The 25,492-nt window shown below is 44.1% G+C and overlaps 4 protein-coding genes across 12 annotated transcripts; all 4 read right to left on the minus strand.

Annotated features, from left to right (window-relative positions):
- Positions 1-529: 529 nt before the first annotated feature.
- Positions 530-10,143, minus strand: abi2b (abl-interactor 2b). 7 transcript variants are annotated; one of them, XM_085911785.1, is made up of 11 exons: positions 9,916-10,143; positions 8,293-8,460; positions 7,519-7,695; positions 6,402-6,505; positions 5,461-5,607; positions 4,794-4,919; positions 4,429-4,628; positions 3,898-4,062; positions 3,344-3,427; positions 2,776-2,961; positions 530-2,152 (listed from the first exon to the last, which is right to left on the minus strand). In XM_085911785.1, exons 1-11 carry the CDS (start codon positions 10,030-10,032, stop codon positions 1,977-1,979), a joined length of 1,650 nt encoding a protein of 549 aa, XP_085767911.1. In that variant the 5' UTR covers positions 10,033-10,143; the 3' UTR covers positions 530-1,976. The 7 variants fall into 7 exon arrangements, with proteins under 7 accessions (XP_085767911.1, XP_085767867.1, XP_085767856.1 ...); XM_085911741.1 differs by lacking the exon at positions 4,429-4,628 and having other exon boundaries at positions 4,795-4,916; positions 9,916-10,141; XM_085911730.1 differs by lacking the exon at positions 4,429-4,628 and having other exon boundaries at positions 4,795-4,919; positions 9,916-10,141.
- A 628-nt stretch (positions 10,144-10,771) lies between these two features.
- On the minus strand, positions 10,772-14,073 carry cyp20a1 (cytochrome P450, family 20, subfamily A, polypeptide 1). Its single transcript, XM_085911797.1, has 13 exons — positions 13,915-14,073; positions 13,135-13,184; positions 12,891-13,057; positions 12,665-12,810; positions 12,425-12,592; positions 12,277-12,355; positions 12,040-12,152; positions 11,893-11,947; positions 11,686-11,806; positions 11,481-11,592; positions 11,350-11,414; positions 11,199-11,288; positions 10,772-11,117 (listed from the first exon to the last, which is right to left on the minus strand). The coding sequence occupies exons 1-13, from the start codon at positions 13,984-13,986 to the stop codon at positions 10,961-10,963; spliced, it is 1,395 nt and encodes a 464-aa protein (XP_085767923.1). The 5' UTR covers positions 13,987-14,073; the 3' UTR covers positions 10,772-10,960.
- Positions 14,074-14,385: 312 nt separating this feature from the next.
- tmem237b (transmembrane protein 237b) lies at positions 14,386-17,995 on the minus strand. 3 transcript variants are annotated; one of them, XM_085908496.1, is made up of 16 exons: positions 17,830-17,995; positions 17,607-17,642; positions 17,494-17,518; positions 17,209-17,311; positions 17,082-17,113; positions 16,990-17,003; positions 16,855-16,923; positions 16,648-16,779; positions 16,467-16,557; positions 16,247-16,404; positions 16,028-16,160; positions 15,587-15,778; positions 15,259-15,332; positions 15,074-15,161; positions 14,821-14,942; positions 14,386-14,753 (listed from the first exon to the last, which is right to left on the minus strand). In XM_085908496.1, exons 4-16 carry the CDS (start codon positions 17,224-17,226, stop codon positions 14,689-14,691), a joined length of 1,188 nt encoding a protein of 395 aa, XP_085764622.1. In that variant the 5' UTR covers positions 17,227-17,311; positions 17,494-17,518; positions 17,607-17,642; positions 17,830-17,995; the 3' UTR covers positions 14,386-14,688. The 3 variants fall into 3 exon arrangements, with proteins under 3 accessions (XP_085764622.1, XP_085764629.1, XP_085764616.1); XM_085908503.1 differs by lacking the exon at positions 17,494-17,518; XM_085908490.1 differs by lacking the exons at positions 17,209-17,311; positions 17,494-17,518.
- Positions 17,996-18,162: 167 nt separating this feature from the next.
- Positions 18,163-25,398, minus strand: mpp4b (MAGUK p55 scaffold protein 4b). Its single transcript, XM_085908518.1, has 22 exons — positions 25,362-25,398; positions 24,783-24,883; positions 24,557-24,678; positions 24,071-24,148; positions 23,908-23,991; positions 23,708-23,839; positions 21,888-21,969; positions 21,467-21,552; positions 21,189-21,263; positions 20,884-21,080; positions 20,760-20,809; positions 20,305-20,322; positions 20,178-20,219; positions 20,066-20,086; positions 19,925-19,939; positions 19,588-19,629; positions 19,329-19,502; positions 19,170-19,250; positions 18,986-19,079; positions 18,790-18,898; positions 18,574-18,708; positions 18,163-18,511 (listed from the first exon to the last, which is right to left on the minus strand). Exons 2-22 carry the CDS (start codon positions 24,838-24,840, stop codon positions 18,320-18,322), a joined length of 1,887 nt encoding a protein of 628 aa, XP_085764644.1. The 5' UTR covers positions 24,841-24,883; positions 25,362-25,398; the 3' UTR covers positions 18,163-18,319.
- Positions 25,399-25,492: the final 94 nt, after the last annotated feature.

A 25,492-nucleotide genomic window follows, 5' to 3' on the forward strand; every position in this document is an offset into this window, starting at 1 on the left:
CTCAGGTGCAAACTAAGGCTGCATTCTTTCGAGCACGAGAAAACTTCATAAAAGACAAGGGGGGGGGGGGTTGATGGCGGGTGACGTCATCTTAATTCGCGTTCCGGCCAACTCGCCAATGAACTTGAACAAGGTAAACAAGGTTACGAGTAATTGGTGGTTTTGCTTCCTCGCATCATCTTTTTAATTGAGTGACAAGCGGGAGGCAAATGGCGGTCAGAGCATAAGATTGTTGGAACATGTCCTTCCTCTCTAATAAACTTTTCACTCCTGCTCCACATCTTCACTGTCAGCACCCTGTCTGCACACGTTAAGCCCACTTTTCATTGCTGTCGTTCTCCACCTCGGGGGCCTCAAGAGTAAATTACATTTAAGTCCCCATCTCTCTTCTCGTGGTTTATAGGCGCCATCTCAGAACGAGTTGTGCATGCATTAGCTCTGTCTGAGCATGCAAGGCGACATGGAGCGTTTCAAACAATCCTTTCTTTGATTCAGAATCTCCCAGACAATGAGAACCAGTGCAAATGAATCCTTATACTGTATCTTTATTGTCTTTGTTCTCTGGATTTTACAAATATGAGACTCCTGCTTGAAAATGTGCAACACAATGGCATCACGGGACTGTCACCTGTCCTCGTCACCAATGTCCCGAGGCGGATGTACACTACCTTCTTTGGATGAGGCGGGCCACAACTGCTTTTTAGAATATCACATCTTGCCATGTGGGTTTGGGGAAGGGGGGGGGGAGCACAGATAATCATGGCATGCAAGACTCACATACAGACCCACTGGAATAATTTTCTCTCTCTCTCTCTTTTTTTTTTTTTTTTAATATCGAAAATAAAGTTTCTGGCTTAAGTACTGAGGCGGCGCTTATGCCGGACACTGTCAAGCGCATTTAAGATGATACACCCTTCAAACTGCCGACAGACAACAAAAGTATCAGATGTGATGGTCCAAACCATGTCAACACAACAGCCGTCTTTTTCATATTCAAAGAAATCTCATCACTTTTATATTAGTTCTTCTACATCGCTTCACTACAAACGCATGTTCTTTTGGTTAAAACAACTTGAAAAAGTGGAATGGGGGGGGGAGAGAGAGAAGCCATCCAACTGCAACGCACATCTCAATATGGCACAAGTGTCTTCAAAATAAAACGCATCATCACTGGTGGGCGAAAAAAAAAAAAAAAAATCACGGCATATCTAAAAATATTAAGACACAAATCATCACAATAGAGCCATTTTTTTTTTTCCTTCAAGTAGAAACATGCCACTCTGCAAATTCTTTTTGGAGAAGTCAAACAAAAGCGAAATCAACCCAAGCGCTTCGGAACACTGCCAGTGGGCAGTTCCGAGCCGAGGGCTGATAAGACTTCTCTTCTTCCCCAGAGATGCCGCACATTGTGCAACGGAGGATGGGACTCCTCACTTCTTTGGAAGGTCACGTGACCTGCCCATTAGCGTAAACGGATAATACACACTTTCGGAAGCCACCGCATGTGCTTATCATGACCGTTGGTTGGTGCGGCACTTCCAACATGAGCCCGGCCCGCATACAAAACACTTGCTGCATGTTTCCGTGTGTTTGTCCAAGGAGAATTTTTTTTTTTTTCTGTCATATGCCTCTGTCCCGCCTTTCCGTTTTTTTGACCGCGCGCAAAAATTCCAAATAGTCGACTCTCAAATAATTTGGCCGAACAAATTCAAAGAAAATGCCTCGTTGTGTAACACTCTTCAAATCGACCGGCGGCCAGAAAGAAACAGAAGAAAAGGGGGGGGGGGGGTAAGTAGTGGTTGTTTGGGCGGCGAGGAGGACCGGCCGTCAGCTCTCTTCGGCGTCCCATCCCGGAGGTGATCGTGCTCTGTCTGTTCAAAGTCTGACCTTTAACCCTCGGCTCCCCCTCATTCCCTCCTCTTCCCGACTGCCTGCTCGTCTCCGTGGTTGCGTAGAGGAGGGGCGAGGGGCGTTTCTCAATCGGCGTAGTGCATGATGGATTCCACGTAGTTGCCCGGGAAGAGGCCCGTGGTTCCGTTCATCACGCCCTCGTACCAGCCGTCGTCGTTCTTCTTGATGACGTAGATGATGGCGCCTTCCTGGAAGGACAGCTCGTCCTCTTTGTCCCGACTGTAGTCGTAGATGGCCACCACTGCGAGACAGTCCGAGGAGGACAGTCAACAACCCGTCATTTGCACTTAAAATGTGTGTCCATTGCAACTCCCGCCCTATTTCTTTGGAGGGGGGGGGGGGGGGGGGGGTCATTTTAGCTATGTTCATGCATATATAAGAAATGTCTCATTGCAGAGGCTTGGGAATTTTAAAATGTTGTCAAATTTCATCTTTAAATCCAGCAATAATGTTGTCATGTTGACATTCAATTGTACCTTTTCTACTGTTTTTGGACAATTGACATTGGTTAAAAATGCAACAAAAAAACAAAAATATAATATTTACAAGTATAGACTATGTCTGTATGTGGCCATATTGGCCATGAGCAAGCTGAAAGATAAATAAAAATAGAATGTCTGAATGTGAACTGGTCCAACTTCTTAGTTGCATGTCCAGTGAGGCAGAATACATTTTTCATCCACTAGATGGCAGAAGTGACACTAAACCTGTGCATCCACCTGTTGCAATTTATACAACAGAATCAGCGATGCATGACTTCTTGCGTTCATCAGATGTCACATCATGTTATATCAGATTTTAGTAAATATATATCTTGCATATGACTTTTTTTTTTTTTGCAGATGGTGTGCAGTTTGAGCCGACCTTTCTCCAAGTAGCTGCGTGGCGCCCAGGGCGGGTCCTCCTCGGCGTACGGATCGCTGTACTCCACCACCGCCGACTCCTCTTCTTCCTCGTCATCCTCGTAGTCCTCCGGTGGGGGAGGAGGAGGTGTAGGGTCATCAAAGACTGGCTCGTCCGCAAGAGGGGGCGGCGGTGGCACATCTGAGACTAGTTTGGGTGCACAAAATCAAATATATGAGCACACTACAAAAAACAAAGTATCGTTTGGAATTGACACAAGAAGGTGGGCATTCCCATGCATTGGAGTAAAAGACCGTGACATGCATGAAACAAAAAGGTCAAATTGTCATTCTGCTGTGGAAAAGGGGCTTTGCGGGTTCAATGCGTTTCGTCTATAAAAGCAAGTGACGGAGGATGACAACTAAGAGGCCATGCTGATTCCAAGCAAGTCTGAAAATGATGAGGCTGGTTGTGGAAGGAAAATGAAGCTCTCCTAAGTCACAACTTTGGGACAATAAATTGCCCAAATGTTGAGGTGACGACCGGGTGTACACATGGAGGTCATGCAGAAGGTACTCAAACCACTTACTGGTCTCCTGAACTCGGGCCACAAAGCCCATCAGGGGCAGTTGAGGGGTGATCTGCATGGAAGGGGGAGGGGGCGCAAGTGGGCCTGCAAGTGCCAAAACAGTGTTGAGATGGAGCGGGGAGGGGTAGTAGACTGAGCTCAGGTCATTTTAACATATGCTAAATATTCCTGATGAATAAGTGATGTGTATATGAGCACATTTTTCATATAAAAAAAAAAACCCACCTAAATGGCGTTGTCTTTGTATTTCTATAGTACGACTTCATTTTGTGTCATTTTGGTAGCAAGAATTGATGTTGAAATGCGTTGAGTTTCATATACTGCTTTGGCGCCACCTTGTGGTAATTTTAAACCCTTGAACAATTGAGCCCATGTGTCTGAATGGTGTGTGACGTTGTCCAGAACAGCAACGACATCAAAACCAGACAGAATACTGTTTTCAAAGGTCTGAGAGTTGCGACTTTGAACAGAAGCTGAAGCGCATTTAACTCAAACACTAGAAAAAATAAATACAAATCAACCTGAGCTGCACAAACGTGAGCAAAATTTTAGACCTTGATTTTGGGCAAAGTGCGGTCCACCGTTGAGCTGGTTCTGGTTCTGAGTCGTGTTAGGCTGGCCGGTGACGGATGAGGGGCGTCGGTACGGCAGCGATCCTCCCACATGGGCGTTCTGAGTGGGCTGCGCCGGGCGATTCATGCTGAAGAATTGAGGAGCACCTGCCACCAAGAGGCAACATTTAGAAAGCATTTTGTCTTCTCCCTTAGAGAGAGCTCTGGGAAGGGGAGGTCACCACTTTAAAATAAATACAGCACAAGAAAAAAAAAAAAGGTAGTAGCACCATCACAAAGGCTGAATTCATGCGCATCACATCATGATAAAACAGTTGTGAAGGTTGAAAAGATGCACGGGGGGGGGGGGTGCATGGAAACAGAGGCAGCATTAAGATGAGTACTCCGTAAAAACAGTATTCCTGATTGAGATGTGAAGTACTGCTTCACGTGTCCACGTATGGACCATGAAGCTCAGCTGAGATGATGGGCAGGGGGTGGTGGTCGGGGGTTTCCGCGTTGGGTGACACTCACCTTGTGCGGCGTTTCCATAAGTAGCATGTCCTGTGCCGGTGGGGGCTGCGGAGGGGGGGAGCTGGGGAGGGGGCGGGGGTACATGCGGGATCTCGGCAGGTGGGTTAGAGGCCTGGGGGGGGCCATCGAGGACGGGGGGTAGGGGACCAGGCGTGGTGGCGGTGTTGGGTGGAGGTTTAGTCGTGTTGGCTGGAGCGGGGTGGGGAACAAAGGTGCAAGAAAGGAAGAAGAGAAAGTGAAAGGTGAGGGAGAAGAGGAACCTTCTACAATCCTTGGGGATCATTCACGTCGAACTTTTCAAAAGAGTGCACAGAGGCCAGAGTAGTGGAGTCAGCAGAATTGCGAGCAGACAAACAAGGGCGGTACCTGGGAAGGCAGTGGGCGGGGCCGGGGTGGGCACGGCGATGGGCACGCCCACGCTGCCGCTGCCGCTGTTCTCCCGGCTGCTGCTGCGACTGCTGCTGGGGTGGCTGCCGCCGCTGCTCCCGCTGCTAGTGGTAGGTCAGTAAAGAGGTCAAGACACGCACAAACCACGACCACATTGTGGGATTCCACGTTTAGCACGGCATGAGCCGTCGCAGAGAAAAATCACTCCAAATGATGTCACAGATATCAAAAGCAGCCTAGCAAAAGCCCGCACGGCTACGACAGCACACAAAACACCAATGTGACGCGCCGGAGTAGCACAAAGCAGTGTTGCGGTGAGATGAAAATGGATGAAGCTAAAAAATATTTGATTTGCCTTGGACTTTCTTGTCATTGCTCTTGCGCAACAGACGGAGATGTGTTTTTTTTTTTTTTGCTATCCTACATTAAACGATCGTCCTGGATAAGAGTTTCGTCTTGGAGGTTATGTTACACGGGCTTTGTACTGCTGCCTGGTATTTTAAGAGATTGAGAGTCAGGACTCGGAACAAGGACTATCCAGCGCTGGGTCAGGTTCAAGTGTAGGAAAGGAGACGGATAAAAGGGCGGGGCCTGTGTTCTACACATAGTGAGGCATGCTGGGGAGGGAGTGGAGGGGGGGGGTACCTGTACGTGCGGTTCCTCTGATTAACAGATGCATTGCGTGCTGGGCTTGGCAGGGGGTGCGCCATGTTGCGCGTCGGGCTTGAGACGTAGTCGTTAGGGACAACGGGAGGACGCACCGGCTCGAGCGTCCTATATGGGGAGTGTCTCCTGTGAGAGGGTCGAGGGGTGGGGTGAGGTGGAGGGGCATCCACCGAGAATTGCAGGAGAAGGGAAGGGGGGGAAAGGCGGGAAACAAACAAGTGCAAACTTAAAGAAAATGGGGAACGACAGGTGGAACATTGGGGCTGGCTGAGGGTAGCAACAGCTGGGCGCAACCGATGCACGGTGACAACGCCTGACGCATTCAGCCGAAAGCTAGAAAATAAACAGATTTTAAAAAAGCATAAAAGGCTGACAAAAAAATAAATTAACGGCTCAGGTGTAAAGGCAAAATATTGCTATGAAGAATATGCGGCAGCCGAGAATGGGCAAGCCAATACCAAAAAACTCAAGGAGAGTAAATTTAAAAAAATAAATAATAATAAATGTCAGTCTTTAGCCAAAGACCGCGACATCGGATCCTTTATGGAGGTGCAGCTGTGGTGACATGCTTCTTGCAGAGACTAACACTGAGCAAAACCACACAGCAGAAAAGTCACAAAGCAGATGGAACACAAGTCACTCGCAAATCCAGCAAATTCTTTTCGGCAGCTACACACAGACAAAGACCAAGCCCGAGACTCGGCAAGGTCCCCAACGAAGCCGACCAGACGGGTTCCACGATCCAACAAAAACCCGGCAAAAAGCTCCTGCTTTGAAAGCTTTTGCTTGTGGTTGGATGAAGTGTTGACTTCCCGCCATCTGTGCGGAGCTCATGTTCGACGCACAAAGCGAGTACTGGACAAGGAGCACAGAGACAAAGCAAACGGCGATGTGAATGAAAAATAAAAAAGGTGACATACCCGAGGGTCCCTTTCCCACTCATAGGTGGGCTGGGAGGCTTCTGTGTTGGCGGGTTGGTGCGAGGGAGTCCACCGGCGCCGGCTTTCATGCTCTGAGCGCTGGCCTAAATGAAAACAAGACGAGTGGTGTGAGAAAGCAGCTTTTTTTAGACTAGCATCATTTCCAAGGCAATTAAAACAAAAACTTTCGAAATGAGTAGTTGGGACTTTAAAAAAAAAAAAAACAACAACCTCATTAAATCACAACTCTTTGGTTTGAGTGACTGAGGTTTTGAATTTGGAATAAAAATAAAATAATAAAATTAAAAAGATATATAACCAACTACTCCTTAAAACAAAATCTAAGAACTTCCACAGCAATTTCCAACGACAACAACAACAACAAAAGCGACATTCAGAAATAAAAACAAAAAAAAGTCTTTGAGGGGGCAGCTTTGAAAATCTTACCTTAAACCTTTGCAACCACTACGGTTGATTACAAAAATAAAATAAGGGGAGCAGAGAGAGAGAGAAAGAAAGAGAAAGAAAATCAGCAGATTAGTGCGCAATAGAAAAGAGGAAAAACAACAGCGCAAGCGTTATTCCCTTTGAGAAGCCTTCAACATTGAAAACAAGCATTTTCAAACATCATAGACAAAAAAAAATAAGCAAAATGAAAACTGATGTAAGCTGGGGTTCAGTCACGCTAACATGAAGCATTAGATTTGCACTGATCTCACAAGATAATCCAAATTAATCTCCAAAGCATTAGCACAACTGATTAATGGTGGATAGAAAGTAGCTGTCCAATTTTGAAATGGCAAATTGGCAACATTCAATGTTTTTCCCTAATCATCCCAAATTAGGTTCATTTAGCCTTTTTGTCTCCATCGGGCCAGAATAGATCGAGTTGCCAGGCACTGGCATTGACAATACGGTTTTAATTTTCAGATTAGAAAAAACAAAAAACATTTTGATTTGAATTTATTTCTTAAGTGCAATTTTTCTGTTGATGATATAAAACTGCACTTTATTGAAACTTAGCAAAAAGTCACCAAAGTCTGGACCAGAACCCGGCAGTAATGGGCTCAAATGCGGATGAAAGCGCCTGAGAGGCCCCTTTTTGTTTTGCCTTTACCTTGACTCCGTGTCCCATATCATCCAGCAGGCTGTAATCGATGGGCTTGCGGATGTAGCGCACCGGCCTCTCCTGATTGGCTGGCGCGATGATCTTGTGTGTGCGGGACGTGTTCTTGTTGGTGGTCAGGATGCCGATCTCCCGCCTGGCCACCTTCTCTTTGTGAATGTCCACCGTCTGAAGACAGAAACATCCTTCTTAGTTTCTTCCTACAGCATTTGTGTGTGCGTGACTATTTCATTTGAAGCAATATCACCCAGAGGCTAATGCTAATTTCCCCACTAGCTTGTCAGTGGGATTTTAGCATTAGCACTGACCCTGTTTTTAAAGCAAGGCTTGAAAGACTAGATTTCAAAACAGAGATGAATAAAAGTGGTTCAAATATTTAAAAATGAAATACTGAAATCAAATAATTCAAAATGAAAATTATTTAAAAAAAAAAAAAAGAATGGTAAAAATTGCTAACAATATCTCTATTTTTCCAAAAGTGAAATTTTGTTATTGACATATGAATTCAATGCACAATTTGTCTTCGCAGGCCACCAGAAATTATGCGGCAGGCCATTTGGGCCCCCGGGCCTTGAAACGTGTGCACTAAAGTGTCATTTAACAGTTGAAAGCACATTCGGGAAGGGCAGAATTACAAAACACCATGTCATTTGGCTGATAACTCATCTCTCTATAAATCATGTCGAAATAGATTGCACACAGTCAACAGGGCTTCTCTGTCGTATCTGTAATACTATGTGTATATGTCAGCAGCTCAGGGCCCACCTGAGAAATGTGGTTGATGGACGACTCCATTCGGCGCAACTGCGAGGCCTGAATGTCCAGCATCTGCAGCACATTGTTAGCCAGCGTGTTGATCAGGTAGGCCACGCTAGCCAGCGACTGAGTGGTGTAGTTCTTGGTCTCCTCCAGCGCTCGCTCCTTATCTGGGGACTGGAAGAGGCAGTGGTGACATTTAATGAATGTTGTGGTAATGACACAAGATGAAAGTGTCTGCTCTAATCCCAGCTGACTTTGGGCTAAAGGCCTTGACTGATTCCTAGCTAATCACAGGGGGACATATAGACCAAATCATTAGCGGTCACACCTCGAGAGACAATTTAGTCTTGAATGAACCTAAGAGCTAAAAACACGATGCATATTTAAATAAGACAAATAGAAATCTGAAGTGGTGGGAAAAAAAAAAAAACAGTGCAACCTCGACTTTATTAAATACAGCTTTGTGAATCGGACATTCTCCAAAGACGTACTGAAGCCTTCAAAACTTGTAGATGACGTATACAAAACAAATATCCAACTAGGAAAGCCTGGTGACTTTATGAGCGAAATGAAAGTGGTAAATGGATCATAGCTGACATGGAAATTCCACTTCCTTGCTGACATCGAGGGAATGTATTGAGAGCGGTAAAGACTGAAACTCCCATAACTCCAATTCTATGACGACATGCTTCGCATCAGAATGAAACAAGAATATTTTGTCACTGAGGGAAATTGTCCAGAAAAATCGGATTTATTACAGGAGGTTCAGCATGGCAGTGATCGTGTAGTCTAATGAGATGTGAAAAGAAATCTAGCAGCAACCAGTCAGACCTGCTCTTCCAGCATTTAAAAAAAAATAAAAGAAATAATCCCAAACCCTCATTTTGATAACACACCCGTGACAAAATGCCTTTCACTCTACAATAAATTGCCAAGCAAACAGTTTAGATGACAGATGCCAAACGTCATCATCAAAAGGAAGTGTGAGGGTTAACAAACGTATCATACAAAAAGGACGAAAATGTCACAAGTGCCGCCATGCCACCTTGAAGTTGAATGTAATAAAGAAATATTATACGAGCAACTAAGATAAAAATAGTCAACGTGAAAACACCCCTTAAAACGAGTCGTTTGTGCACAAGATCATAAATCAGCCCACTGCCACGGCTATGACAAAAAATGTGTCGCCCAAAGATGATCAGATATACACCCGACTTGTCGTCCACTATCCACACAGTTGACAGACAGCTCGCGATTGTATCGGAGATCCTAGTGATCAAATCAATTGATTATCAAGGCAATTTCAAACGTCGCAACCTGATGGTCAGCTGCAAGCTATGTGGCTAGTAGCACACTAGCCCACGGCGATTGGAAAAGTCGCAAAGGTGTTTTGTTCCACAGGAGTGGCAATGATTTTGAGACCGTGTTCGTTAAACACACGCCGGGACAACGAGAAAGAGCCCGTGACTTGTACATATCGGGCGCACTGTTGATGGCTTTGATTTGAGCTTGGCTAACCACCGCATCTCGTCGAAAGCCATACTAGCAACAGCTACCCCGAGCAACGAAACTGTAGCGCATGCGAATAGCGTTGAAGAAAAATGTGTTCACATACCGGAAAATGCTTACCTGGACATAGTTACTCTCGCAATATTCGGCGACTCTTTCCAAATTAGTGAAACTATCCAACAGAGCGCTGCGACCTGCTGGAATCTCCTCTTCCAAAAGCATTTGTAGCTCCGCCATTTTCACATCTTTGGCGAGGCAGCGTGGTCTCACTGGCGCCGCTACGGTTGCGTGCGGTACTGCAAGTATGGGGTGGATGTCAAGAGTACAATCCTTGTAACTGTGTCTGTACTCCACACATTGGAAGACGGTCGATTTATATCTTTTTAATGTTATCATTTTGTTGCATTACAATGACACAAAATATGGGATAGACTCTCGGTTGAGCTGGAAACGCCTTAGGATTCCCCTGGAGGAGCTGGAGAAAGTTGCTGGGGGGTAGAGAGGGAAGTTTTCATAAATTGCTGCTTCTGCAACCCGGCTTTGGTTAAGTGGAAGAAGATGAATGAATCGTGGATGGAGGAATGTTTTCGCCTGATGTATGAAAATGTGCCATTTGAATTTCAGATACTAAAGATGCGACTATAGTAAAGATAGACAGTACGTCTCCCCCTTTCTGCGGGAGAGAGGTACATGCCATTACGGCCACAAAATTATTTTTTTCATTTGTAAATTTAAGTCTTATATTTCATTCCGATATTAAATTAATCTGTACACAGTCTGAGTTTATCCAATGTGCATGTTTTTCTGCACAAGGCAGCATTTTTGTGCTCCCCCCCCGAAAAAAAAACAATTCTACGTGGTTCTCTATTGGCGTAACATACAAGTCAATGGCGCCCTCTTGTGGAGTTTTTATATAAAGAAATGCAAAAAGGCATGGGAAGGGTGTGTGTGTGTGTATAAAATTTGTAAACACAAATGAAATGATTATTTTTTTTAATCCCAGGATTTTAAATTTTTAGTACACCACTCCTGTAATCTGAAAAGTCAAAGGAAACGATGTGAAAATACGATGAACATGATGGACCACACATATAACTCAGTGGAGAGGCAACTGTACAAGTCGAGTTGATCCGAGCCACTCCCAATCAAAAAAATCTACAAACGATTAAGTTGAACTTCTCCTGCTGACAGTGATCCAGGTTTCTTCCTTTGGTGCTGAAACCAGCTCGGATTTGACCTCCAGGACTTGACCCTCCAACTGATGAAGCCTCATCCGCCGCACTAATGTGCTGAGCATGACAGTAGCTATCGTGTACGCAAATCTGTCAGGAAAACGCAAACAACTCAAATTTCAGACTGTTCACCTTGATGTAACTATTTATTTATTTTTTGCTTTTCATTACCTGAGTTCTGGACACGTCTGATTGCCAGAGAAACCAAGCAGAGAGAAAGTCTTTCTGCTTGAATCTTCCTCAAACCGATCTGGGTCAAATCTGAAAGTAAATCAAATTATATTGTAAATATGTCATCCTGAAGTGATTATAATAAACAAACCTTCTTGGAGTGCTCCAGGTTTTGGAATCTTGCAGTACTACACCCAAAGCATAAATCACCAGTGTCTGAAATATGACAGCAGATTAATGTTGTATGACACGAATGTCGGGAAAGCAAATAATATACTGCACCTCTTTGGGGATGACGTGCTGATCAACTTTTCCATCCAACGCCTGAAGTCGGGCAGCGACGGGAGTCAACTTTGCAGTTCTCACCGTCTCGTTCAAAACCTGCTGGCAGTATCTGTTCCATGACAGAAAATAGAACAGCGTCCAGCCCGAGACACAAATGGGAAGCGAACAAATGAATTGTAACGTTGATAATGAGACGTTTTACTTGAGTTGAGGGATCTTGTCTAAAGTAATAGGATCGGAACCCAAAACATCTTCCAGCTCCTGATACAACCTATCCTGGACTTCTTCCGAGGTGGACAGGAAGTGAAGAACCCAGATACACACTGTCAAAGGGATTGGAGAGCACAAAAATGACTTGATTTTTATTTTATTTTTTTCTTCATGACATGCAATGCGACGCAACACGCACAGTTGGCGGTGATGACGCATCCGGCCAAAGTAAACACCATACAGTCCTCCATGATCTGAAACAACAAAGTTTGTGCAAACGCTTCCCACTAATCCAACGCGAGTTATTAAAAAAAATAAAAAATAAAATCCTTGGATGGGTACTCACCTGTCGCTCTGTGAGAGACGACTTAAGCAGCACGTCCACAAACACCATCTGCTTCTTATTGGCTTTTCTCTCCTTGGCCACAGACAGCAACACAGACTCCATCTCCGTCAGCGCTAAAAAAAAAAAGAAAAAAAGCACATTCATTTGTTCACAGTGGCACATCTATCGATTTTGTGTTTCTGTCCGTCCATCTACAATCGAGTCATTTCGGAAAATTGAGCCCCGATGTGGACCAACCTGTCTCATAGAGCGTCTTTCGGCTGGAGCTCTTCTCCTGGGTGCCGTCCAAGTAACCTCTCCCAATTTCGGACCAGATCTGCCGGGATGAAAACAAAACAAAGGTTTCTTTGTGGACTCCGAGATTGGTTTCAGTTTCACTTCGCACCGCGTCGTGATTCTTGCGGAAGGCAATGACTTGGGCGTCTTCTCCGAAGCTCTCGCCAAGGGCCAGCTGGGTGACGGTTTTCATGGAGAGACCCAACAGGTGGGCACATAGCGGGATGTGTTGACCTTCTGGGAAAGACCCCCACTTTCCAACCAACTCCTCAACTAACTGGTAAACACAAGATGGAGAAATTGGCACCGTGACGAGCGCCGAGATGTTGCTCTGTTTTGAAAGCCGCACCTTGAGAACCGATGCAAAGTTTTCCTTGAGCGTCTCATTGATGGCGTTGTCATACATCTTTTTTCTGACGACGGCTTCGGTGACCCCCGCGCCCGTTCCCGATTGGTAACCGAGCAACGACTTCAGCATCGTCTCAAAGGAGTCAGCTGCGGGAAGCGGAGGAAACCCCAAAATGAAAAACAAATCACAACTGTCATTCTTACATGTTTGCACTGGTCACGCCTACTTGTGTGGTTGGGGTTGATGTGTTGCCGCAGCTGGTCGACGGAGCCCAGGCTTACCACCAGCCGCCGACCGAACCAGAACGAAGCCACAGAGCCAAACTCCTCGTGTAAAGCTACCAGGAATTCATGAAGACCGCCTCTGTTCACAATGTCTTGCAGGTTGCCATCCCTAACGAAACAAAATTGGATTTGATTGAGATATGAAAGTAGCAGAGTGATGTTTCATAGAACATGCAAGTTGCTTACTTCTCATCGGAGGGATTGAGACCCGGGATGTCGGAGGATCTTCTGGATGACTGAAAACCGCAAGCAATTAGACTAATTCATAATCATCACATGAATTCAAAGAAACACACACTCACACATATTTTTTTTTCATCTTGAAAGGACATTATATAATTCTTTTTAATCCGTCAGTCGGATGACCAATGATTGTGGTACCCAGGCTCCCTCTAGTGGTATGCAAACGAATTGCTAGATGAGTACAGTTTAATTGTGTTTAACTTTAAAAAGCCCAACTACATTTACATGTAATAAAAACAACTAATACACATTCAATATGATCAATATGGACAGTTTTCCTATTTTGTTATATTTAAGGGCATTGGTGATGCTCAAATTGCTCAATGTTAAAGTAGCTCACAATAATAAGGATAAAATCCCGTCCTGTTTTTGATGAACACTACAGCACTTATTGTATTTTAATATTGGTCATTATCGTTGTAATTAGTGTAAACTGGTTTAAGAGCCACTCTAGGTCTGTATAGAATTTAGCAAATTAATTTTTAATTCCCATTCGGAAATTGATCCAAAAGAATTACGTTTCGCGAATGGTAAAAGTTCAAAGTGAATCAGTTTAACGTGGCATAACTTAACTATCATTCAGGCTTCGGGGAAATGTTGAATTACTTGACTGGGAATTTTAAATTGGGAATGTAGATGTTAGTGTGCAGATGATATAACTCGTGCAGTACAAGCACAACAAAGCATCATAGCGAACTTTCACTTCTTTTGCGGGTAACTTACCGGGTACAAATACACAACTGCTCCAATCAAAACGACAATAAATGTCACAGCAAATATTGCAAAGTCCAGCATGACTGTTCCCTTCTAACAGCACTGTTTGAGGCCGACTCCCAGTGAAATCAGACTCCCACGTCGACAGTGTAGGAGTCGTTCTGTGTTCGATTGGATAAGCCTGAGATTGGAACGTAAAGGGACGACTAATCTATTTTAGATAGCATCGATCCCACATATCCAGAACTAGATTATTACTACCGTAATTTATATTTATTTATTGTTCTTTAATTTGATTATTTATTTACATTTTTATACAAATTTATATCAACTTCCCATAATTAATATCCAAATAAAGTGTTTAAAAATTCATTTTATGCGATTCATAATGAACAGGCTAATTTTCACTTTTTAATTAAATAGCGGTATACAGATCATAAATCACAACCATGGAAAAAGCTTTACAATAAATTACCTTGCGCTCATTTTTCTATCACAAAACCTGGAATATGAACAGGGGTGTGCAGACTTTTAATACCCACTGTACCAAATAAGATCCATTAAAAATCATTATTCCTCCTAGTTTACATGTTCAAAAGGTATACAAGGAGGTAAAAACATATATTGCCCTACCCCTTGAATGCAAAACTCTTTAATGGATAAAAAAAAAAAAAGTATTCAGAAGCAACCATAAAGCAAGAACAAATGAATCTAAAACACATTCAGATTTATTTGTATAAATACGGAGCAAAAAATTGACAAAGGTTGTACAGTCTGTGATAGTCAGGCGCTTATTTCCGATTTCTCCTCTTCCTTGGGGGGTTCAATTTGCATGGCCATCAGATAGTCTGAGGAAGAGTAACAAAATGAAACCAATCCATACAATAACAAGACCGGATCTTCTCAATGACATACTTTCGGTGTAGTCCGTCGCTGGTCGGACGGAGATGAAGATCCAGGCTAGGCCCACCAGCAGCGCCACCACGAGGTTGACTGTCACCCAAGGGTGGAGAATTTGATGCTCGGACCCCGGTCGCCTTGAGAGGAACAAGATCATTAGCACAACAACTAATATTCTATTTTGCACATTTCCAGCAGGCTTTGGTGTGTTCAGATAAATGAAGCAAAGACTCCATGTCTGAAAATGTTGCAATTCAAGGTACTTTACCATAGCGTTGCGTTGTTGTCTGGGTACAGGTTGATGCGGTCGCTTGTCATTTGTAGGCTGAGGGAGAGCACCAATGCTGAGAAATACACTGTAGTATTGAAAAAAAAAAAAAAAAAGGGAAGCAGAGAAGTTGTTAAAAAAGAAAATAAAAAAACAACAACAGCAATTTAGGGCCAAGTACTCACAGAAGGAAGCGAGAGCCACTGGGTCCAGTGTGACCAGCTCCTGCAGCGCCACGGAGCTCTTTGCCAGGTTGACTCTACCACAACAAATGTCATTTTACTTCAATCGGGTGTTTATATATAAGTTATATACTGTACCTTCCCAAAATAATGACCTATGTTATATTTTCAAACAAAAATGATTTTTGCAGCAGAAATTATTTCCTAAGAAATTCAACTTTACAAATCAGAAAAAACAGCTAAAATAAAAAATAAAAATAAGAAATTGTTAGCAGGGTGGACACCAATGAATTAAATCAAAGCGAGAATAAAAACGGGCTGGCGTCAGTACCTGTCAAAAGCAGCCACGGTGCTAATGGCCAGCAGCATGTAAAGCAGACACTGTGACGGGTAAGCCAAGCAGTGGTATTGTTCCAGCAGGTTGGACCAAGCCGTGAGGTGCTGGCCAGCTAACACGAACACCACCACGATGTTCCACACGGCAAATCCTGCCAGGAAGCCGTGACAGTAGAGAGCGAAAATCCTGAGTCGGACCAAAAAACAAAAACAAAAAAATTGTATGTTGAAGAAGACAAGCAAGTAAGTAAATAAATAAATAAATAAATAAATACAAATAAATGGATACAAATAAATAAATAAATAAATAAAGATAAATAAATACAAATAAACATTATTATTATTATTTTTTTTTAAACAGCTCGACTATCTCATACAAATAGGCAAACCGAGTCTGAAAAATCAATTCTAACGATCCAGTACGATGAAGTTTCACCTGAAGTTCTTGTGCACCCTGATAGAAACATCTCTGGTGGTCAGGCGTGTTTGCATGGGCTGGAAGTCGTTGAGGTTTTCCATCTGCTCACTGGTCTTCCTCCATTCTGACCGCTCTGCTGCCTGGAAGCGCTCTGGACAATAGTAAGTATAGTTTCTGTACTTTATTTTGGTATTTGGAGAAGGAAGGAACCCGGCAACTGAGTATTCCATCACTCACTGTTGCGCTCCACAAAGACCTTTCCGACGGGCTGACTCTGTCCTTGCGGGGCAGAGAAAAGAGAATGCTGCGGTATATAGCAAGGCATGTCGGTGATGATGTCGTCCTCTTCCACATCCAATTCATCAGGAATCGACGACTCGGCAACTTTTGACTTCCTGAAACCAGCAGAGTCGCATAAATGACGCCTGTTCAAATTGCTCCGAATGAAGATTCTTACTTCTTCCTTTTGGGTTTTTTAACTTGTTCTTCATCAGTGGTCTGATCCATCGTGTCTCCATTCACCAGATCAGCTTGGTCATCTTCATGATCTCAAAGTGGAAATGAAAACAAAAACTCATTTAGGATCTGGTATTGTGTTTTGGGCCGGATGATACGGTTTGGAAATCATCTGACTTTACCTAGAGTTGCTGCTGTCTTTTTTTTTTTCCTCTTCCTCTGAGTGGGCGCACCCGTCAGTGTCTCAACTGAAAGACGGTCATTCACCTCAGAGGTCCTTCTGCTGCCCCGGCCTTCCATCTCCATTTCCTGATCTGAAAAAGAACGCAAACCAGTTCCAAGCGTGAATTCGTTTCCAGTCAATGTGAGCACGGTGAGCACAATTGTACCGTCGCCATCCGCTGCTCCATCCTCTTCTTTTCTCACCACTCTCTTCTTCTTCTTCTGCTTGGCCGCTTCTGTTACATCGGCAAGGTTAAGTCGAGCTCGATCTATTTCTGATTTTCTGCCAGTTCGTTACTCACCGGCTGATTCTCCACTTCAGTGTCCACAGACAAGAGAAAAAGACAGAAGTCATATAAAGATGTTTTTCGTTTTGAAAAATGTTCTAACCTACCTTGGCCCTGAGGGAAGGCTCCTTTGTCCCCTCTAAAGAAAGGGAGAGAGAGACACAGGTCACTCGTGATTTATTATATGATCAATTATTATCACAGCGGATGACGAGAACAAGGAAGAAACTTTACCGGAGTCTTTCTGGCCATTCCACACAAGAATCAAACACGAGTGGAGTGAAGCTGTACATTACGTCCTGTTGTTAAATCCTTAGCTAAATCTGTGGTCAAGCATCTGCCAGGAGTAAGGATTACTCAGGGCACAGGTCAAAGCCTTTCCTGCTCTGAGTGAGTATGGCTGGGTAAAGGTTAATGTATAGTAAAAGACGGAACTACAATGCAATTTTGATCTTTCCACTGTAATAATGTATAATAATCAGGGATGAAACTAATAAGTTAAAAAAAAGTAGGGTGAACCTGAGATTGTGCAGACTGCATGAGTCTAGCAGAAAATGGGAAACAATGCATGAATAGAATAAAGGATATTAAGTCACTGATTTTGAAGTTAAGTTAGTAATCTTGATACTGACCTGTGGCAGAGGCGGGAGCTCCCGAGGTCGAGTTACCTGCAAAGGTAAACACACGTTTACGCATCGTGATTGGACCGTATTGTAAAATATTTCAACCTTATTGACTTGCTTAGCTCGAGAGTAAATAAAAAAATAAAATAAAATAAAAAGCGTTTGTAACTTCACGAGCAAGCATGCACTCAATGTAAATGAGGGGTTACTTCAAAATAGGAGCGTTAGTTACCTTGGAGAGTTCGCTGTCCATGTTCCGGTCAAATTTCCCGAAATAAACGTATTTTCAAATTCATAATCAGATCCAGTGTGAATTGAAAACATTAAATGGACTGTTTGTTTTATTTCGTTTATTTTGCGTGGCGCATTGAGGCACCGCTACCCAGCGCCCGAACCGGAAGTAGTTAGTGCTGTTGGAACAACCATTTTCCGGTATCGTCAAAATAAAAGCCAAAGAGCCAGTCAGACTTGACAAATTTTATTAATGTCTCAAAGACTTCATTCTTTCGAAGTATCAAATCGGTCACAATTTAAACTTCACAACAATGTAAACAAGTTTTGACCAACGATTTAACGTGTTTTGGCATTGCATTGCAAATGACCTCACAGTCTAAATTGTAAACACTGAACATAATAAACCATGATTTTTGTTGTTGAGACACGTCAAGGAGATATCGAATTGGACTGAAACATTATTATGCATGCATAGCAGACAATTTTGTCTACGAGTCTGCGGTGGGTCGTATCCAGTCGGTGGGGACCCACTGCGGCTCATCCTGCGCGTTCCTAACGGCGGCCAGCAACTGGACGTAAGACTCCTGCAAGTCGTTGTTGACGATCACACAATCAAAGAACTGCGAGTAGTGGGTCTCTAGCTTGCGAGCAGCCTCCTCCATCTCCTGGAAGTCTTCATCCTATCAGACCGGGGTGGCAACACATCAGTTCTGTCCTCTTACCTGCAGATCTTCACACTCACTTTGAAGGGCCGGTTGACGTAGTAGTCGGTGGTTATGTACGAATCCTTCCTCGTTTCTCTGAGTTGCTCCGGCGGTGGCGGCTTCACGTAGATGATGTAAGCCCGCAGGTCATGTGTTCTAACAGCTTGAATGGCCTAAATACGGCACAGGCGTGCTGACTTGAGAAAAGTATTTGTGTCTTTGTACAACACGACGATACGACACGGCCACCCCACGTTTGCTTCGATGTCAATGACGCAAATCTTGCCGCTGTTTAAAACATCCCTCACAGCTTCTCTGCTGGTGCCGTACAGATGTCCTTTGTACTCACCGTACTCCAAGAACCTGCAGGAACAGGTACAGTTAAGGATCCCATCATAAATAAATGGTATTTACAGTTATTAGGGGAGTTGAAATCAGACTCAGTCAAACCTGCTTTTGTGCACCATCTTGTCAAAGACCTCTCGACTGGTGAAGTGATATTCTCTGCCAGGCTCCTCGTATCCTTTGGGTGCTCTTGTGGTGTCTGGTAAAGGGAAATGAAAATGTTTTCTTCTTCTCCAACCAATTCTTTTTAGGACTGTTTATGTGTTTTCATAAAATGGTGGTCACATACGAGGTACCGCTCCTTGGAACGTGTGAGGATTCGTTTCAATCAAGCGTCTGCGAAGTTCATTCACGCCCACGCCGGATGGGCCTAAGATAAAAGATTCTTTTTCCTGACACTTTACTCCATTATTTTTTTTTTTTGCACGTTTGGACAAACGTCAGGTACCTAACAGGGCAACGAGGCGATGTACATCGGTGGAGTCGCGTTGGTAGCGCACGACCTCCTCGTAGGCACAGTTGAGGGCACCGCTGCAGTTAGAGCAACACTTGCTGGGACAGAACATTTGGGCGCTGCTGTGAAAGCGTCTGCGACATCGACGCAAGCTCTGCCTGAAACCAGCTGAGAAAAAAAAAAAAAAAGACATTCTTCCAAACCACACCAAATCCATGTATGTCTGAATGCAGATGAGCGACGGATCACACACCGAGGTATACTCCGGCAACGCCGCTGCTGAAATCATCCCCCTCTTAAACGATTTAAAAAGGAAGCAAAAGGAAATGTTGAATGAGTACAGATGTCACATTATAGTAAATGTCCCAATTCGGGATCCTCCTGCAAAGCTAAATGCAAAAGTATCTATTTCATATGAAATATATAGTCAAAGGAGGGGGAAGGATAAAAATCTTTTGAAATATTTGAAAATATTTTATATTTAATAATGACAAAAAATGAATACAAATAAATAAAATAAATAAAAATAATAAATAAATAAAAATAATAAACAAATAAAGAAATATATATATATTTTTTTAACCTCTCACCGACTCTTAACTCGTCTGATGTTCCGTATCCAGAAAGCATGTGAAAAGAAACAAGAAGTAAAAGATGATGAGTGGGAGAAACGACATTGTGTATGTCCATCAGAACAAATCAGAACAGAAAGCAAACAAAGACTTACCTACCAGATTCAAAAGCCTCCTCATCTGGCCGGGGAGAGAAAAAGAAAAAACACACAGTGGAAGTTACTCAATCTTGAATTTGACTGCACAGTTGCCGGGTGTAGCGAACATTTACCTGCTTCGACACATTTCTCATCGATGGCCATGAGGTCCTCCTCTGCGGGGAGAAGATTGAAATAAAGACAGCGAACGTGAAGTGATAAATGTGGAATGTTTCATTGAATGAGGTGACTGAGCAGTACCTTCTTCTACTGTGCTCACTTCAGCAAGGCAAGCGAGTGATGAGACACAATTGTATACGTTTAGTATGTCAGCATGATACGATCTTATTATTCTTTGTCCATGTTTTTGCAGACGATAATAAAATAAATAAATTAATTAATTATATTCTTCTTTTTGTCATCATTATTATGATGAAAAACTAAAGAAAACCAAAGGCAGAATTGGAATTGCAATTGGAATCAACACAAAAAAATTGTCTAGAAAAATGTAGATGATTAAAAAAATATTGTAAAAGATTATTGACCGGTGCAATTTTTGTTTCTGCTATTTCAGAAATATCTACTAGAGTGGAAAACACATGTTTTTATTGCAAAAATGATGAATTTCTAAATCAATCAGCTTAATTCACTTTTGATAGCTTGTAATTCTCCAGCAAATCAGGCCCCGTCGGGATATTAATGTCGTGTGAACTCACGTATGTGTATACAGGTGTGCGGCTGATAAGGCAGCAAGTCCCTCTCCTTCCTGCAACATCATGCATATCTTCATGTCAGCAAAGGACCATTCCACTTGTGTAGATGGCAGAGGTTCCAACGTACCGTTTGAGAAGCTCGCTGGAGGGGATGAGGCCCGCGCAAGCCTCGTTGCTGGGCAGTTTCTTAGCCTGCCACCACAGAGCGTCCGTCTGGTCTACAATCTCCAGAACATCGCCTTTCCTGAAGCTCACGCCGGCGTCCGTGCAGGGGATGCTGGGATCTTGCTGAGGGTTGTAGTCCGCCATGGCGCGCACGTAAAGCTAATAAGATGAGCGCAGATTCAGTAAGTATGAGGAAGTCACTTTTTAGAGCTAGGTTGTCAATTTTTAATAGTTTTTATCTTATTGTAAATGTTGGAAGAGACTCACCATGGTGTGGTTGTGAATTGGCCTGTCGGTAATGGGGACCACTTTGAACATGATGGTTCCCTGTGCTCTGGCCTGCTGGTTGGAACAACAACAACAAATCCGTGGAGCAACTTTTTCACTGACACAGCTGAGTTTGCAACATTTTCACAAGTTTGTGTTTTGAGTTTGCTTGTCTGTGTTAAGCAAAGACTTGAAATTGTCCACTCCGCAGGTGTGAATATTAAAAAAAAAAAAAAAGCCCTCGATAAAATGGACGCGTATGAAATCTGACAACCTACCACAACTTGAATGACTTGTTCTGGCTCCAAGCCGTCCACCGGGAATCCATTCACCTCCACGATGCGGTCCCCCGCGTGGAGCAGACCTATAATACAATATAATATAATATAATATAATATAATATAATATAACATAACATAACATAACATAACACAACACAACACAACACAACACAACACAACACAACACAACATAACATAGTATATAATAAATATTCAGACTTTCATTTGGGCTTCGGCATCATCGACACTGACCGAATGCTACGGCATATCTGATTTCGACCCAGTGCCCAAAAAATCCTCACAATTCAAATTATGAGCTACTTTTCAAATTGTATTCATAGCCTATGCTGTTTTAAACTTTTGTTATTTGAAGAGTGCCCACAGTGGGACAGTTCTTCGGGTTGAATGCAGAACCTACCACTGCGATCAGCCAGGCCTCCGTAAATCACCCGCGCCACAAAAATCTCCCCCGTGATTTCGTTTCTCTTTATCGTTGCTCCCTACGACAGAAAGGGGGAGAACACATCAAGTGTGAGCGGAACAGCTGGTGGATTCAGAGCAGATGGGCAGTCATGAAATGGAAGGAAATAAAAGCACGTTCATACAGAGCAGAGCACGGAAGTGTTCATCAAAACGAAGGAAAACGATGGAGATGGAGAATGACGGGACAAAGAAAATATCCAACTACCGCAAAGCATCTCGAACAATCCAAGAGGTGGATTTCTTCCTTGCTCCACCTCTCACGTTACGTCTTCTTGCCTTTCTTCTGCTGGTTGGAGAGACCTCTGGCAGCAGAGGAAGCCGCTTTGGCTCCTTCCAAGGTGCCGTTAGTCAGGCGATGCCATAGAGGAGGATTTTTGGGTTTGCAGCTTGGAGAACTATGGCGGGATCCAGATAAACAGCTGCTAGCCTGGGAGGTGGTGGGCACATCCGGGCAGCTGCTGAGGGAGCTGGATGATGAAGACAGGAGCGAAGGTATGGAGGAAAGAGAAGGACGTTGCATTCTACTCTTCGCGGCAAATCTGTGCTGCTCGGCGACTGCGCATTTGGCCAGCGGGAAGTTCCTCTCCGTCCTGCCGCAATCGAGGACCGTCTGAAGCCGATCGACCACCTGGCTGAGTAAGCTCAGAGCCTGGGAGTTGTCGTGGACCGTTTCGGACATGCGCTCCGTCGCACTTGCCATCTTCTCCCCGAGGAGCTGGATGTCCTTGGTGCTGCTCTCCATGGAGCTGGCGGCCAGCTCCACCGTGCTCCGCAGCTCGTCCAGACTCTCCCGCTTGGCCGGTTTTGTGAGGGGAGGGATTTTTGCCAGCCGCTGGGGGCACACGGGGCTGGGGGGTGCCGTGCGACTGCGCTGTTCTCTCAGCCTCTGAGGCAGATCTGAGTGGAGGTGGTGGTCCATGTTGGTGTAGTAGGGGACGGAGAAACGGGGCGGGGACACGGGCCCACGTTGGTGTGCCATTGGCTGCGGAGATGATTGATTCTCATTCCTGCCATCTATCTCTTCAATAAAGTTGTCTCCAAAAAGACAAAAAAAAGACGATCGTCGGAGTTACAATCGATGAACCGTAGTGGCCGACGATGATGGATGAATGGATGAATGATGAGAAAATGGTTGAAGATGGCCGACTGATCATTTCTTACCGATCAGGACCGAGTTGTAAACCGAAGGAGAAGAGAAGTTCTGCTGGCAGAGGAGGTCGGTGTGACAAACTCCGCACTGGCTCATTGCTTTACAATCGCGGCTCATGACCTCGCAGCAAGGTTGGTTACGTGGCCCGACTTTTTGCTGACTCGCAGCTTCCGCCGATGGGTAGCTGCCTCTACGTACTACAGGAGCCGTCTCATCCGGGGCGGACCCCAACGACCCATCTAAGTGAAGTCTTTGCCGTGTTAGGTGCCTCAGGGTGTCCCAGTGACTGCAGATGCCCGTTCTTGGGTTTTGGGCCACAGGAGTGGGCGTGCCACACGATTGTGAGTGAGTTCTCAGACAGTTGCAAAGCTGCGAAACAACAAAGTTTGAAACTCTCTGTTCGACGTGCCATCTGGATGCAAAGAAAAATTTGGAAAAGAAGCAAAATCTCCTTAAATAAACTAGGTCACGTGTCACGATAATACTGGGCGATCCCATCAAAATGTGACCCAGTTCCGATTTCAGGTGGCGTCTGTTGAATCAGGTCAAACCTCAACTGATTGAATCCCGATTTACAAGAACGATTTTTTTTCTTTGCGGCTCACCAGCGACTGCTTGTTCTTGACCAGGCACACGATCCTGGTGGCTTCTTCTTCCTCTGGAACGTCAGTCGACATCGGCGGCAACACGGGTTCGTAGTTCTTTTGGGCCACCGTGTCGTGCGCAGAAAGTAGAGCCTGCGCGGGCGTTGAAATAAAGGCTCGTAATCGGGCAAAAATTAAAGCGGTCAGAATTTATGGCCTACCTGCAGGTGAGGTTGCCGCAGGAGTCGGTCAAGTTCTTTAGCTTCTTCGGAACAGCCCGGCAACGCCTTGATGTCGATCAGCAACTGCGCAGGAAGGACAAAGTCCGTGTGGAGAAAACATCCAGCGACGGAAGAGCATCCCAAAAAAAAATAAAAGTGAAACCTGAAATGAGAGCCCACAGGCGTAGTCCAGAACTGGTGCCGGGGAGTCTCGCAGGTATCTTTGAAGACACTCGTACACCTGTTAAGAGTGTGACATCATTATTCCATCAGGCTTTTCTCAGACTCGTAAAACCCGTTCAAATATTTTTAAAAAGATGCTTTTTCAAAGTGAAGACAATTTTCAATTTTAGTCATGACATGAATTCGATGCACAAACTTTTTGGGCGGGCCACATAAAATGACGAGGCGGGCCATATTTGGCCCTCGGGCCTTGAGTTTGACACCTGTGCTTGAAGCAATTTCGACACAAATGGTGAAGATACACAATGCAACAATAGTCAATAGCATATATTCTTGATCCTCTGGAGAATGGCAAATATAATTGCATCTTACTGAGTCAGTTGTGAAACTTTGTGTGTTTGTCTGTATTATATTAAAATAGTGTCTACACACGGCTGGGTGTGCGGAGGTGTGTGCGCAAGGTCACCTTGAGCAACGACTGCAACCAGGAGGCGTTGAGTAGACTGTGGAGAATCTCTGCTCCATCGATGTCCTGATTCACCGTCCGCCTCACCTCCTCGACGACATCTGTCAGGATCTGCCGAAGTCCTGCAGCACACAACCAAGCAACGGTTAGCCACAGATGGCTGCGGTTCTTTGATAATGGTGGGGGAAAAAAAACAAAAAACAATATCACTGCTGTCCCTACTCACCTTGTTCTCCCAGTTCACAGTGGGAACTTAATACCTGAGCCTCCACCGCCTGCCTCATGGTCACTAGAGGGTTAACCTTTGACCCTGAGCAACTGAAGAACCTAGAAATTAGAAATAAAAGTGAGTTTTTACTGACAAATACACACGTCAGGTGGAGTTTTGGAAGCTATGTGTGACAATTGACCCACTTTTCTACTGTTAATCCAGTCTCGAGCTGGTTGTCGGTGTGAAAAGATCAGGGGTTAATGGCACGCTTCACGCCGGTTGTAATACAACGAATACGCGTGGACGTCGATCTCCGCTTGCAAACGCAATGTATCGGCCTGAATAAAACCGAGATTTTATTCATTATGGGTTTTTATTGTACAAAGTTGTCGATTGTACCCTTATGTAAAAAAAAAAAAAAAAAAAAAGAAAAAAAAAAGTGAATTGTTTCACAGATCTCATCTCATTTAACATCTCGTCAGATGTTCAATTACATTTAAAAGGTTTTAAATGCAATATATGGTCAAGCATAGTATATTTGAAAAAAAAAAAATCCATGTAACCCAAAGTACTTACACAAAAAGTACATCATACCTCCGGAGCCCAAATGACGTCACAAGATTTTCTTTTCTGTGGATGTTGCGCTCTTTATCACTCTAAAAAAAACAACAACAATATTTGTTGGTGAATCATTCCCAAGAGAGCAAGCACAAAAGAGGACGCAC

This window comes from Syngnathus leptorhynchus, chromosome 1 (assembly GCF_054491065.1).
Source record: "Syngnathus leptorhynchus isolate UIUO chromosome 1, UIUO_Slep, whole genome shotgun sequence".
Lineage (NCBI taxonomy): Eukaryota > Metazoa > Chordata > Actinopteri > Syngnathiformes > Syngnathidae > Syngnathus > Syngnathus leptorhynchus.